The sequence below is a fragment of the Colletotrichum abscissum genome (genome assembly GCF_030869225.1).
Source record: "Colletotrichum abscissum strain IMI 504890 chromosome Unknown Scaffold_15.1, whole genome shotgun sequence".
In the NCBI taxonomy this organism is placed as follows: Eukaryota; Fungi; Ascomycota; class Sordariomycetes; order Glomerellales; family Glomerellaceae; genus Colletotrichum; species Colletotrichum abscissum.
Genome location: NW_026850043.1, coordinates 630,423 through 645,641, shown reverse-complemented (window position 1 = coordinate 645,641; position 15,219 = coordinate 630,423). Strand labels below are relative to the sequence as shown.

General features: G+C 49.8%; 5 protein-coding genes across 5 annotated transcripts; 2 read left to right on the top strand and 3 right to left on the bottom strand.

Annotated features, from left to right (window-relative positions):
• Positions 1 to 240: 240 nt before the first annotated feature.
• Positions 241 to 3,648, top strand: CABS01_07172 (uncharacterized protein; the record flags this gene model as incomplete). Its single annotated transcript, XM_060540536.1, has 1 exon — positions 241 to 3,648. One exon carries the CDS (start codon positions 241 to 243, stop codon positions 3,646 to 3,648), a length of 3,408 nt encoding a protein of 1,135 aa, XP_060403421.1.
• A 1,809-nt stretch (positions 3,649 to 5,457) lies between these two features.
• CABS01_07171 (uncharacterized protein) lies at positions 5,458 to 6,675 on the top strand (the record flags this gene model as incomplete). Its single annotated transcript, XM_060540535.1, has 1 exon — positions 5,458 to 6,675. One exon carries the CDS (start codon positions 5,458 to 5,460, stop codon positions 6,673 to 6,675), a length of 1,218 nt encoding a protein of 405 aa, XP_060403420.1.
• Positions 6,676 to 6,896: 221 nt separating this feature from the next.
• CABS01_07170 (uncharacterized protein) lies at positions 6,897 to 7,877 on the bottom strand (the record flags this gene model as incomplete). The annotated part of the gene is made up of 3 exons (XM_060540534.1): positions 6,897 to 7,034; positions 7,118 to 7,335; positions 7,397 to 7,877. 3 exons carry the CDS (start codon positions 7,875 to 7,877, stop codon positions 6,897 to 6,899), a joined length of 837 nt encoding a protein of 278 aa, XP_060403419.1.
• Positions 7,878 to 9,543: 1,666 nt separating this feature from the next.
• On the bottom strand, positions 9,544 to 10,930 carry CABS01_07169 (aromatic prenyltransferase; the record flags this gene model as incomplete). The annotated part of the gene is made up of 2 exons (XM_060540533.1): positions 9,544 to 9,652; positions 9,717 to 10,930. The coding sequence occupies 2 exons, from the start codon at positions 10,928 to 10,930 to the stop codon at positions 9,544 to 9,546; spliced, it is 1,323 nt and encodes a 440-aa protein (XP_060403418.1).
• Positions 10,931 to 12,505: 1,575 nt separating this feature from the next.
• On the bottom strand, positions 12,506 to 14,602 carry CABS01_07168 (uncharacterized protein; the record flags this gene model as incomplete). Its single annotated transcript, XM_060540532.1, has 1 exon — positions 12,506 to 14,602. One exon carries the CDS (start codon positions 14,600 to 14,602, stop codon positions 12,506 to 12,508), a length of 2,097 nt encoding a protein of 698 aa, XP_060403417.1.
• Positions 14,603 to 15,219: the final 617 nt, after the last annotated feature.

Sequence of the window (15,219 nt, the reverse complement as noted above, 5' to 3'; positions counted from 1 at the left end):
ACCATATGCCGGAGGCCAACTGAAATAATAGCAAAGACAACTTGATGTGGATATTGTGTGACCCCGCGTCGACGTAACTGCAGAAAACAAACTTCAACATTGCGGCAAGCCGCCGCAGCGCCCAGCCTGTTCGCTCAATTCCTGTATTGTATAAAGGGCCATGGCCCCCTTTGCTTCCTTAAGATTGACACAACATCTTCTCTCACAATTAGAAGCCTCGCACGTGCATCGACGTTTAAAATGGCAACGCTAAATTCTCTCAAGCGCGATCTGAGGCAACAGGCCGCATCCCATGGATCAGTACATGTATCACCCCAGACCTTATCTGATGCACAATACAGCGCCGGCTTTAGCTTCTTTGAACCAGGTTCTAGATGTACTACATACCGAGACTTCATTCTCCCTCAACTATGTCAGGTCCTCAACCCAATTCTTGGCTCGCGTTCGGGCATCTCGGTTCTAGAGATTGGACCTGGACCGAGGAGCGTGCTTGGAGATCTGCCCCGTGATATGAAGCGGAAGATCAAACGGTACACCGCTTTTGAGCCAAATAGTCTCTTTGCTTTGAGATTAGAAGAAGGCCTTCGATCAACTGAGGAAGCTGCCTTGCCGTGTCTTGAGACGGGTCCCGACGTTAGGAAGGCTCCGTTCGATCCTGAAAACTCACTCAAGGCCCTGGGAGACGACAAGTTTGATATTATCGTGCTTTGTCACAGCATGTACGGCATGACCTCTAAAGAGGACTATATCTGTGCCATACTCGATCTTCTTGACGAACAGACAGCGAACAGCAGAGCCATACTTTTCCATAGACATGGCTCGCTGGGCCTGGCTAGTCTGGTCTCTCATCAAGTCTCCAACTTCCCGATCGGCATAGTTCGTGTGGCAAACACAGATGAATCGCTCGACTCTTTCGCCTCCTTAATTGCAGGCTTTGTACCAAAGTCTGACAAAGTCCTGCAAGAATGGCGGGAAACTTGTCGCGCAATCGGCCGCCGCGACTTTGACGACCTCGTCTTCGCCGCGCCTGATGTCATGATGACCTTCTCGCGACACTCAACCGCGCTACCAGATTTGACTTCACAGTTGCCTTTAATTGTTGGTGACATGCATGTCAAGAACCGGGAAGCTCGTCTGCATTGTCCCGCCTCTATGATCAGACCAGGACACATTCATCAAGTTCAGGAGTGTGTTCGATGGGCTTTGGAGCACCGAACTGCGTTGACAGTCGTGGGTGGTGGACACAGCGGTCATTGCGTCTGGCCTCAAACTGTCGCCATTGACATGAGCGCCTTCAATCATGTCCATGTTGTTACAGGGGAAGCCGGACGCCTGGTCATGGCCGGTGCCGGTAGCAAGACGGGAGACATCATCCGCGAGACCATGGCAAAGGGGCTCACTGTGCCTCTGGGGTCTCGGCCAAGTGTTGGAGCAGGCTTGTGGCTTCAGGGCGGCATCGGTCATCTGTCCAGGCTTCACGGGCTCGCTTGTGACGCTATTGTCGGTGCGCTTGTCGTCAGCGTCAACTCGGCAAAGATTCTATGCATTGGTCATGTACCTGCGCAACACCAGCCAATCGGTGCCATACGCCCAGAGAACGAGGGAGAACTGCTATGGGCTATCAAAGGAGCGGGAACCAACTTTGGGATCGTCATTAGCGTTGTTTTTGCGGCACAGCCGGCCCCAGCGTTCTTGGTCAGGAACTGGGTCATACCGCTGCGTGACGGCGATGAGGCGCAACGCAAGCTTGCCGAGTTTGACCGGGATATTGCCAGTCAACTTTCTCGGCATAATTCTGCTGACGCTTATCTATACTGGGACACTGGAAAACTCCATCTCGGCGTTACCATGTACGAAGCTTCGACTGCTGGGGAAGTGCCTAGAACACCCATGCCTATCCCCACACCCGTGGCCACGATTCTGGGTCCGGAGCACAACAGCAAGATCGTTGACAGCGTCAGCCTCTTTGGGACTGAGATGTACATGTCAGGTATGCACGGCGGTCACGCTGGAGGCAAGACATCTTCGTTCAAACGCTGCCTATTCCTCAAGGATATCGGAAGTGCCATGGTTGCAAACGCGTTAGCATCAGCCGTCCGGACTCGCCCCTCTCCGCTCAGTTACCTTCACCTCCTCCAAGGCGGCGGAGCAATCCGTGACGTGCCGGTATCAGCCACCGCCTTCGGCTGCCGTGACTGGGACTTTGCCTGCGTCATCACCGGTGTCTGGCCCCGCGAGCAAGACGGGTCTGTTGCTGCCCGGGTGGCGATGGAGTGGGTCTACACCGTCGCCGAGACCTTGCTACCGCTCAGTACCGGAGTTTACGGTGCCGACCTTGGACCGGATCCCCGGGATGCAATCCTGGCAGCTAGAGCCTTCGGTTCAAACGGTCCTCGTCTAGCTCGCCTCAAATGTCTTGCAGATCCACGTCGTGTACTTGCTTACACCTGCCCTCTTCCACTGCGACCAACTGAACCAGGCCTCATTATCGCGGTTACTGGGGACAGCGGTGCCGGCAAAGACTACTGCGCTAAGATCTGGGGTGACCTTTTCAACCAATGTGGCAACATTGCGCGTGTTGCCAGTATAAGCGATACCATCAAGCGGGAGTTCTCGGCGGTTGCGGGTGTGGACTTAGATCGATTGCTCAGTGACCGAGAGTATAAGGAGAAGCACCGGCCGGGCTTGACGGCGTTCTTCCATGACCGCGTACGTGAGAACTCTCATCTACCAGTGGATAACTTCCTAAACGTTGTCTACGGCGCTGCTAGTGCGGATGTACTGCTCATTACAGGCATGAGGGATGAGGCACCTGTCGCAACTTTGGGCCACCTCGTGCCGAATAGCAGACTTATTGAGGTTCGGATCAGCGCCGGATCTGGTGTCAAACAACGTCGGCAAGGATTCTGCAATGACACAGAAGGTCGCGATGGCTCACAGAAGGAGGATGGCAAGCGAGCAACGCGTGTAAGGGACTACAGGCCCAACTTGTCTTTCCACAACAACATCGCGGGAAGTGACAATGCGAGAGCCTTCGCAGAGAATCGTCTCTTTCCATTCATACATCAAGACCTAAAACGGCTAAGCGATATGGTGCGTATCGTACCAGACTTCCCAAGTCCTGGCATCGACTTTCGCCACATCCTCGACATTGCCCAGACACCGGGTGGTCTGGCATTATGCATCTCTCTCTTTCAGTCTCACTTCACGGGAATTTGGTCAAATATCAACGCCATTATCAGCTGCGAGGCGGGCGGCTTTATCTTTGCGTCAGCACTGGCGTTGCAGATTGGTCTACCCTTGGTCCCGATCCGAGAGGCCGGCAAGCTACCGCCGCCGGTTGTTTCTGTCGCCAAGTCTGTGTCCCACATCTCATCGGGGCCGAACATGCTAGGAGGGAGAAGATTTGAGATGAATCAAGATGTGATTCGGAGTGCAACGTCAGTTCTGATTGTGGATGACGTGTTCGCGTCTGGAGAAACAGTGTACGCGGTGCTAGAGCTGTTAGAAGAAGCAGGAATAGAGGCTGAGAGAACCAGTGTGATGACTGTGGCTGAGTTCCCATGCCATCGTGGCAGGCAAATGTTACGTAGTCGTGGGTTTGGACGAGTTAGTGTTCAGAGCCTCTTAATTTATGAAGGGCTCTGATGAAATCAGCATTGCAATGAATCCACGCACTACGTGGGCCAAGTTTCCATATAAAATTTAAAACCATCTGGGCGTGCAATGGATGGACAAACAAACAATCCATTGCCATTATCACTATTCGTGCGATGCAACAATGGCTATGATTTGACCATGCCTGAGTCCTGTCGAAAGTGAAACCCTAGAAGGACAACATTGTGAGTGATGTTGTGATTAATTACCTTACATAAAGCATGCTGGGATAACTCATACTTGTATCATACGATAATCCGCAGGACTTCGCGTGAGTAAAGTGCCGCAATCTTTAAATTTTCGTTAACTTCAACTTTGTCAGAACTCGATATGTCGATTCACTTGAGAAGTTTGAGTTCTCTAAACTTTCGTACTGGATTTCGTATAGTATATAACTGTAATGGTCGTTGAGCTCTGTGGCACTACTGAGGGATATATCCTCCTCCGCTAAATCCCGAGTAGAGCTCGCCCAGAATCCATAGATACCGAAATAGATGTTTCCATATGCATCCAAACAAAAAGGACAAAAACCAGTACCTTTGCCACTCGATCACTCAGCTGACTGGTTGCACGTGAGGAGTGCTCAGAAGATGGTTGGGTGGAGCCACCGTCTCTCAGCTCTCTTGCATTCGACTGACATCGACGTAGTCGAATGCCGCCTCAAATAGGTTGTTGCCAGCATAATCTTGCCAGTGGTGTGCGGCCATAGTTCCGGGGGACAAAGAGACGAGGGTGGCAAGAATAAAAATCAAGATCTTGAGTGAGAGTGACTGGAAATTAGTATATTGCCTTCACCGGCGGTGAATGTTGCACTGACCGTCTTTGGGGACAACGATGGCATGCCTTATTGATTTTGTAAGCTTCCACCGGATAGTGGGGAGCTGGTGACTTGCAGAAGCCAGACTTTCCTGATTTCGTTCGGGTAGCACCACACTTCCACTCGTGACCCTGGTACATATGAGGGCACTGAGTATTATAAAACTCATAGTGTCCGCATGTGCATTGGCCTGGGTTATTGGGGTTTTTGACTAATACCTCCTTAACCTTATCCCCCATTTGGCCTGGCTCGATCTCTGACATTTTAGAGCCCGGGAACTTTTATAGTGCAAAGAGTATTAGTAAAAATAGGTGAGGTATCAAGCGCCGTGTTGAGAATCCCGAAGAGAAATCTGAAGTGGGAATTTGATGAAGGGCAGGAAGGCAACATGATGAGTACATGAGAAAACTGCGCCCATCTTGTAATGAGGCAATTGAGCCTTTTCGGTCAATGATAAGTGCCAGCTGAATTTGAACATACTTCAAAGAAGTCATGCCTTGGCTTTGTCTATTGACGGCGCTGTTAGACATGTTGATTAAGAAGTATGCGTTTTGGATGACCATTCTCTTGGTCTGGTTAGTTTTGCTGTGTCGATGACTTGTGCCAACATACAGTACTACGAAGGAAGGAATTGGATTGGCCGCCGCTGCTGGAAGTGGCCAGTCGCGCGAGTAGCGAGGAGACAAAGAATGTTAGACGTGTTCTTCCAACTCCGTTTACCCCGCTCTGTAAGACCCCCAACACTCTGTCCCTGCCTCATTTTCGCCCTTTGTTGACAGCTACAGATCTACTTACCTGGACTAGACCGGTGAGAACCACTTCACCCACCTCGGCCGTCCTCTTTACCCCGAGTATCTATCTAAGGCTTTCATCTTGAGTCATCGGCCCGCTTAATTGCTGGGACTTCCTTCATTTAACTCCCCGTATCCTGCCTCGTCGTTTTTGCGACCACATCAGCAGCCATCATCACATGTCAGCAAAAAATGACCAATCCAGAGCTTCAGTACTGGGCTCCAAGTGGGGCCATCTTTCCCGGAGGGCCCAGTACATGGTACATTCTCAGTGATGACCAGAGAAGAATAATAGCAGTCACCATGGATGGGCAGCAAGAAAGCGAGGATCTAGCCGTGGAAATCCTCAAGAAAATTATCGATACTCTCCCGGCTGATGTGTACGCAATCAAAGTCTCTCCAGAAGGGAGTTTGATTTCCATGTCCAACGACCCCGAAGATGACGAAACTTTTTGCGTATATTATCCGCCTCTAGAGGAGGTCCAACGGCCTGAGGGTATCAGGACAATCATTCGTTCTGAGCTCAAGGAAATTGATCGGCTCGGTCCCGACACTGATCTTGTGTCGTATCAGCCACATCCAAACAACAATGAACCAAAGAAAGTCGTCTTCAAATACTACTTTATTTTCCAGTTCATTCAAAGGATTTGGAATGAACTGAATCTGTGGATGCGTCTTCCTCGGCACCCAAATATTGTTCCTTTCGATCGGCTGGTGGTGGATGAACTGAAGGGCCGCGTTGTTGGGTTCACAAGTGTATTTATTCCTGGCGGAACACTTGAGGATGACCAATCCCGCGTGTTCAAACTCAAATGGTTCGAGCAGTTGACTAATGTCGTGGACGTTCTCAACCTGAAGCACGGCATCATGCATCAAGATATTGCTGCAAGGAATCTATTAGTCGATCCGTCGACAGATAGCTTGCAGCTGTTTGACTTCAACTTCTCGGGCCGCATCGGAGGTCTCTGTTATATCGAAAATCGGAACGATGTCAATGGTGTTATCTTCACCCTGTACGAGATCATTACTCGCGATGACCATTTCAGGCATGTGCCCCACGAGGAACAGAACCCGGACGATGTTCAAGGGCTGTCAACATGGCCCAAGCATCCAGAGGTACAGCTCGACCATCCGGTGTCGGAATATCGATCATATCTCAATCGCTGGGTGAAAAAGAGGCGGGAAGAGAAAGGTATCTCTGTTTATACGGAAGCGCCGGAGCCAATAGACTGGCCTCCGCTCCAAACTCCGAAAAGAGAGTACACCGCCGTTGATAAGGAAGGAAATGAAATTGTCCAGCTGAAAACGGATTGGAGTAGATTACGCCGCAACGAGAGAAAGGAAGGCAACATCACGCTGGAATGGCAACGCCCACCGCGGAACAAAGTTTTGCAAGATGATAGGAGTTAAGTGATATGGGAACAGTAAATCATAAGACGAGTGCAAAAAGGTCACCCAAATAATATCTTCTAGAGCGAGCTCACATTTTGCATTTCTTAAGCCGAATTCTAAACAAACTTAAGTGGACAAGTTATCATATGATACTATTTAAAAAGGTGCCTGATGTCTATTGCCTTACTCGAAACTTGGGTTAGTTCAATAAAATTGAAGTAAGGTATGCCAGGACTGCGTCAAGAGTTCTGGAACTCATCATATTGACTTGATAGTTCTTGCATACCGGCCTCACGCACTGACAAAACTTCCTGGAGGAACTTCTCCTTACGCAAAGGCCCTGGCCAGCCGCACCCATAATACAAGTTCTTGATACCCTAGAAGATGCCATAGGTAAGTCAGCACTCACGTTTTATGCATATGAAGAGAAAGTCACCGGTTGATGCACGTGTACGCTCACCTCCGATCCAGAGTCCCCGCTCTGCAAAATGCTCTTCCCGAGATCTCCCGCCGCAGGAGCCGGCACAAGTGTTAAAGAAGAAATCTGGGTTCGAATCTTGTCAAAGAACTCTTTAAACGAGAGAGCCTTTGCTTTGAGCCACCACATCTGCTGTTCGTCGACCTCAGCAGGCTCGTCGTCGAATAAGTAGTATTCATCCGCGTGAGGATAGACACAGCCTGACAGATGAGACGCAGTGGATCAGTAAACATCTGGCAAGCTTGGAGGGTTTGATTTCACCTCGATCGGTATCAATTACCCAAGTGATTCCTATCTCCGACTCCTCACAAGTCAGGGTGATGAGATGCGGTGGCATTGGACCGTCAAAAGGCGCCAGGCCAAGTGCACAAAACGACCTCTTGTGCCAGTTGACTCGGCGGCCGTTTTCGGGCTGCCAGTGCTCATGTAGGTAGGAAATAGCCATGGACGCGAAATAGACCTCGGTATTCTTTTTGCGGGGATAAGGAATATGTCGAAGTAGTTGAATGACCTTGATGTCGCGACCCAACATTTGCAAGGCGTTCACATTCAGGTCTTCGTCGGACCATCCCGCGGGCTCCGGTGGCCAACGGACATCCTCGGGCTCGAAGTAAGCCATGTCAATCAGCAGTTGATAGTGTTTTTTGATGAGCAATACGAGTTCATCGTGACTGTAGACGAAGTTTTCGGCCTTGGTGGTACGCTTCTTGCGGCGGGTCATGGCTAGAGTGCGCAGGTACATTGCTGAGTGGAAGTTGTTGACGGGAAGATCCACGTGAAGTGAGGGAAATGAGGGGAACACGCGGTTGGAGAGGCGAGGGTGTCAGGTGCACTTCTATAGGCACACACGCCTATTGGATGTAAGGGGTTCTTTGAATGAAACCGACATGCAGGAGCCAGAATCAGATCGAATGATGCCAACAGATGTGCTCCTACTATCCAGCAGGCCTTTATTGGAAGTCGAAACCAAGAGTGGTATTCGCAATATAGCTGCATGTCAACTCAACCACACACAAGGAAAAGTACCCTGTCGATACACTCATATCAACACCATCCACAACAAACTGCGGTAAAATCGTGATCAAAGCATTTTTGTCAGTAATCTGTTTGATGATACAGGTGAGTTGCCCAAACTTCAGTATCTGGCATGGGGCCCCAGAGCAAGAGTTGCTGCGATTGGTGACATTCCTACTTCGCTCATTTCCACCTACTCATATAGGTAGGGAGGTCTGACACGGCTAATATCGCTTTCTCAGAAACTCTGGTTATCGCTATTGAAAAGGTAGGTGTCATTTCAAAGTAGATAGTCAGGCATGCGTTTTACATCCACTAAAAGTCTACGACCGAAACAAAAGAGTCGTACAACTTGCGCCACTCACTCCAATGGTTGAACAAACGCGAGGAATCCGTCTATTTATCGCATCGAGTGCGAGTTGATCCAGGACACAGATACGTACTTTCACAACAGGTAACAATGAGTCTGAACACATTTGGGTTACCCCGGCAAATAAAAAATGTGGAATGGGGTTTAAAGTAAAGCTGGAGAGATTTGTAGCTCTGCGCGGAACACAAGCAGCGCAAAAAGATAATCTCTCTCCTTCCAGAATCGAACTAGAGACCTTTCGATGACAAGGGATGAACCATTACAGTCGAACGTGATGAACCAACTACACCAAGGAGAGGACGATCAAGGCTATGCCTTGCTCGGTGTGGGGTGGTGCGAGAAAGAAATGCCTCAAGAAGCCTGGCGATGACCCACCGTTTCGCCCTCCAAATCCACCTCGAGATTCAGGTAGTGTATGGATTGATCAACAGCATCTCAAACCCTCTACTAAAGGACAATGACAATTTGTTACTCTATTAGTATCTCGAGAGTGGCGGCTTATCACAGCATCTCTTAATCTACTGAATATGATCCCGATGGTGCAATAGATGGACTGAGGCGTCCTATCCTCTGTCAGTCCTTTTGTGGGGAATTCTAAAGTCTGACTAAGTAAAACATGTAAGATTTGAAAAGACGCGCAGGACCGGATCTATCTTTGAACTCCAGTTGAAACCCCTTTCCAAAATTAATACGTATGAGGTTATCACCAGGTAAGTATGAAGCAGTGCATTATACACGGACTAGACAAAAACAAACGTCTGTATCAATTTACAATTGTATCTGAGTCTAAACCTATATGGTAAGATTCATTCCATGTCTGAACGGTAGTGGGTGGCGTCGTTGTATTGGGAAGCGTGCATATCGTTTCCCGCAACTGTTGTGCAGAGGCTCTTGCCGAGGTCGTCTCACATTCAGTTTGGCACCAATACTCCCACAGCGAGTTTGAAGATAGCAATCTGAATATTTCGTGTTATCAATTTCGAAAATAAGTGAAAATCAAAATTTCAGAGATTGATGACCAAGCTTAGTCCCAGAACTTTGGCCCGAGGTAGGCGGTAAAGGCTACATTTTCCCCGCCTCCCGTCGAGACGATTGATGCCATGTTATGCAGGCTTGTATCCCTCTCATCGCCGCTATGTTCAAAGAATCAGTTATTGTTCATGAGTGTGAGCTTCTGAAGTAGATTAGGTAACTCACAAGACGCATTGAACAGCAGCCTCAATATCGTAATGCCCCAAACCCTGCGTCTGTAGCAAGCGCTGGTAGCGACGCACGATCCCGGGCTCGTCGCGCGCGTATTGCCATATAGGCACGTACATCTTGACCACCGGAACTGCGTTGCCCGGACCCAGCTCAAACGTTGGATTAAGCCCACAGTACTTGCTTTCCGGTTCGCGCAGAGACTTTTGCAGTCCCTCTCTATCAGTCAGAGAAACGTCTTCCATATCCATAAGGAGGGGCCAGAGAGTATCTAGATACTTCGGTGAGGGGACACGACCACCCATAGTGATGACACGACGGGCTGAGGCGAGCGAGTTAACATGTGTGTGGGTGTAGACTTTGAATCGAGGCTTCATCTGGGGCCCCAGACAGTCGATGGCAAGGAAATGTATGAGATTATCCTTGCCATCAGAGGTAAGAAATGATCGAACCATTTGCCAGGATGCTAGCAGCCCCTTATCACCACCGGCAAGTCGTCTCAGAATGGACTCTGTGACGTCTAGTAGGTCCTTGCCTGTTGCAAGAGCTTTGAGCTGTGGAAACAAATACAGCTTCATATTAACAGCCGGGCTGCCGCTATCAACGGGCTCGAGATCGAACGCAACGAAACAATTTTGCTGAGGCAGCGCACCGGCCGCGTCACTGCGACCAGCATGCTTCTCAAGTAGCCCGGCCTGCTCCTCTTCAGTGAGGAAGATTGAATCGAAAAAGTTATCCAGTCGATCACGGTCTGCATGGCATGCAGACGCGAAATCTTCACATTTCTTTCGTAGATCCTTTTGCCCTAGGGGGTCATCGACCACATGGCTCTCAGCCAGCGGCTGTACTGAAAACCGTACTTTGGCCTTTTTATGAGGCGCAAAGGCGATGCTTAGCTCGTATGGCCCATGGTTGTGCGTTCCGATGTAATGCGGCCAGTCGGCCGCGCGAGGCGGGTTGAGACGGGGAACCACAACCTCACGCGCAAACTTGAGATAGTGCTCCTGCGACTCGGCTGAGTAGGAGCTCGTCCAGCGTAAAAGCGAGGAGAGAGTGTCTTGGATGGTGGGATCCCATGAGGAGACGAGTGGTTTTCCTTGGAAATTTCCTTTAATAGCGAAGGAGTGATCGACTCTGCTGTAGAGGTTGGAGATATCTTTGGTAGCACGATTGCCGTCGGGGACAATGGTAGACTGATAAGTTTCTGTCATGTTGAGGTTGTTGATGTCCACAGTCGTATTCCTGATCAGCTGCTAGGCATTCGTATCTTCCGCATCCCCTATCACCTCTTCTTTTTGAACGTTTTATATCTATATGCAAGGTCCGTGTCCTCTAAGACGTTCAATCATGGTTTGAGTTGCCGGCAAAGCCGGTGAAGCTAGGGAGGTCGCGACTAGTTGCCGTTTTAGGACTTTCAACACGTCGCCAGCCAGAGGCATTCATTCCGCAGAAAGTCAATGATTTCGAGATGATTTTAGCTCTTTAGAAGCAAAGTTGCTTTTGGAGAGCGATGAGAATTCGAATACGGGTCCGAGGACCCGGTATGCACAAGCCAAACTAATCGACAACGCTTGATAGGCTATTGGAGTCGAGATGACAAAGGTTATTTCTCATGAATGAAACCGAACTCAAAGAGAGCATCCGACCGCACTGTTCTTTGCCCCACCCCGATAAGCCGGCTTGACAGGTCTCGAATGACAGTTCGAAATGTCATGTTGGCTTCCCTGTCATGGACGGTACCAATCAACATGCATCGAGCGGGAGTTCATGAAGGATTGATAAAGCACGAGCAGCTCCATGGCTCCGTCTTAAACACTGGCGTTGGCACACAACCAGCTTTCAGGCTCAAACCATATAAGCGCCAGATTTTTGATGGACGGCCCGAGATAACCACAATATTCCAACGGCTTTTTGGTACTGCGGCTTTCGCTTGTAGTTTTCACGCATTCGTCCACACTCTATGAGATTCGCCCACACTCTATGAGATTTGCCCACACTCTATGAGGAAGCGCCAGCATTATAGCCGCGAACACGCCCTCGGTGCTGCAGTGAAGGCAACCGGAGGATTGCACAACGTGAAAAGCTTCAACCTAATAATAAAGCACCACCACCTTCTTCTTTCTGACATCATTCTCACCCTCTTCAACATCCAGTCCCTGATAGAGTTACACACCCCCATATAATCAATCCGGATCACAAACCTTTTCAGCACTAATCCTAAGTTCAGATGGCCTCCTTACCAACCCTCACCCCCAGAAAGTCGAAGCTCTTCTTTTCTGTCAAATGTCCTCGGCATCTTCGACCTCAACGTCCTCGCCCTCGCCCACTGTCCTGATTGATCTTCATAAGCGGATACCCTTGCCCCGTACCTCCCTCAGTAATGACTCTATTTCCCTGAGTGTGATGAAAAGAACCTAACACGATACATAACACCATGTATGAATTCTCAACTTCAATCAGCATCTCTATTCTATTACTTCCCTCCTGCGTCTCGTTCGTCCCATAACCCCGGTAATCGTCAGCGTGCAATCGACTCTTCTCGGAATCGCTTGTACGTCTTCCGTCCGAGCTTCGAAATAAGTTTCACCAGCCCGCTGAGTAAAAACATTCACGGGCTCCGAAAGCTTGTACCAGACGCCCATCAGTAACATGCCAAGGCCCATACGCTACGACAGAAGCAAAGCAAGGATATAGAAACTATCAGGCTGTTCTTATCTTCCAATACTTTCCTGGGTGAATAAGCCCAAGACGTATGGGTAAAGCTGTTGTGTCGTTGATCACCACGGTCAACCTACGATGACCTGTCTAGTATGCAGGCTCCTGAATGCATCCGAAAACCCATCCTCTTCATCCACGTTCAGATCCGCATATAAATCTGGTTCGCCCATAAGCAACGTCTTACCCGCGACTTTCCAAGCCCCCTTTTCATTCTCGTCATCTGCCGGCACCAACAACCAAGCCCTCATCCATGCGCAGTCTTCATGCAGCAGATCTGTAGGCACTGCCACCCGCATTCGAGTGTCGATATCACTCTCTCGGAAGTTCTTTGTGAAGCTGAAGCCCGTCAATAGCGCGGATTTGCCATCGCGTGCACACGGAAGGCGCAAGGCCATCGTCGAAATCCAGTAGATGGATCGAGGATCCGTAATCCAAGTCAGAAATTCCATGACAATTTCGACCGCAATTTGGTCTTCACTGCCAACCCCGCCCCGATCGCTCTTGGCGAAGGCTTTGAGCAAATCTTTCGCGTTGGGGAGGAGATCCTCGTTGACTTTGAAGTCTGCAAAAATGCCCGTGTTGTAGTTCCACTTCACCACTTCACGATTGAGCTGGACCCAAAGCCGCTTCAGCAAGTCTGGCCCACTCGACAGCACAGCAGCAAGGAACCGTCGTCGCGGCATATCCATATCCTCTTCAGCCTGGAACTCCGGCATCTTGACCTGCGCTTTGAGCGGCGGAGGAGTATTCCGTATAATATCTGGAAATATGGCATACGTGCGCCGAAGCTCCTGCTCCGAAATCCACAATACGCCACGATTGAAAAAGACCATGTCGATTTCTATCTTGTTAAAGCCCACAGCATGGATCCCTTTGACGCCGCCCAATGTGAACTTGTTGAGCGTGGTGTCCGCCGCCGTGATAGGTCGAGCAAGCCATGATCCCTTTCCGTGGAATGCCAGGGGATCCATGTTGGTGAAAGCAAGGGGCATCTTTTCGCCTGCTGCTAGAGCCAGCAATACCGCCAGAAAGTACACTTCGTCTACTGTTGGCTCCTCAGATCTGAAGAACGCCAGACCAAGTCCTATGAGGTTGAGACACACGCTAAGCCTGTCACCGGGCATCAGGCATCCCGTCTGGGCGATGGCGTTGAATTTCGCCATGAAGCTGGATCTGATCACGCCGGCTTTGCCTTCTGGGTTATCAAATCGAGGAGACGTCCGATTCGCGAACCCGGAAAGGATTGGGTTGAGGTAGACGCTCCGTTCATTCCGATGGCCGAGTTGAACTGTTATCGTTGCCAGGATTGCGTGCAGTGTAGTCCACTCTACTGTCACAGTCCTGTCCTCGCCAAGTCCCAGGATGAAAACGGTATTGTGGACTCGTTGATGTCGTTTGTCACTCCAAGGCTCAGCAACAACGAATTCGTGGTAGCACCATGAACGCTGCCACCACCGCGCAGCGGCCACTTTATCGTAGAGCGAGATGAGCAGCGAAACTTCCCTGTCGTCGGTCGGACCTTTTTCGAGTACATATGGAGACCGATAACCATCGTAAAGTTCAAATATTCCAGCCTCGTCGTTGGTGAGCTCGACATCCTCCAGAAGTACGACCAGCTTACGGCAAGACTTGTAAACAACATCCATCGATGCGATAGCTCTTTGTTGCTCGAACTCATCGCGTTGGTTGATGCAGACCTGGTCTATCCACACTCCCTCACGTGGATGACCTCGTAATTCTAGGATTGCGTCGGCAAAGCGCTTGCCAACTGGCCACACCCCTCCAGGTTCTGGAACCGATTGAGGTGTCCCCGGCCAACTCGGGTTGTGCCAACTGTAACTGATGGCTAGAAATTGTCGGATCACGAAACGACTGTCGAATGGGATCCCGCTGGGGCTCGAGCAAAGCAGCCGGAAAGGAGTGTCGAGAATAACGTCTGAGGTGCGTCGCTGGAAGCGTTCCGCAGCTTCTGCGGACCATGCTTGGAGGTTGCGGAGAATGAGATCGGCTTCATCGCGGCCTGAATCTAAGCTGCCAATGGCCTCGGAGAAGAGATTGAACTTGTTGTCTCTGGTTAATGACAGCTTGAAGAGATCCGGCGAGAGTTGTTCGACTTCAAGAGTCTTTCCAGCTTGCGCAGTAGAGTATTCGATGAGGCCAGACATTTTTGATAGTCTACCACAAGCTATTTGCGTGGATGTCTGTTGCCAAACCAAACCAGAAGTGGTGAGCCACGGAAGGATTAGAAGGATTGAATAGACCTATCGGATCTTAGAGGGACTCTTGTGCCAACTGAGGTGAACTTCTGCTGCACCATCAAATCTGTGATGTAGTATGGTCAAGAAGAAGTGAAGTGCGGTGTGATATTCTGGTCAGTCCCCTCCCTGAAGTGTGTGGGTCGTATGTTCAGCTGAGTATCCGCAGCTCCTCGATGTGTGGTGTGATCGCTCAGGCTGCAGCAAAGCCTCAAACGGGAATTCTTGACCCTTTCTGGTTAGTAGTTCGGCCAAGCCTCTTTGCCTTAAAGCTAATCATGCCCCAAACACTCAGCTCATCTCACAATCATGGTCTACTCACCACAACTCTATTTGAACGTTTTTCCAAACACCATCGCGATGATTCAAAGCAAATCGCATCCAAATATCTCACGGTGGTGCAGGCAAGCCAAACAGTATACAGGCATGAGTTCGTTGAGTCTAGATAATAAATACAGACTTGATAACATATATACGTGTGAGCTTCGCAGTGGGTATCTCAACCTGACCGGACTTCACACTTTGCT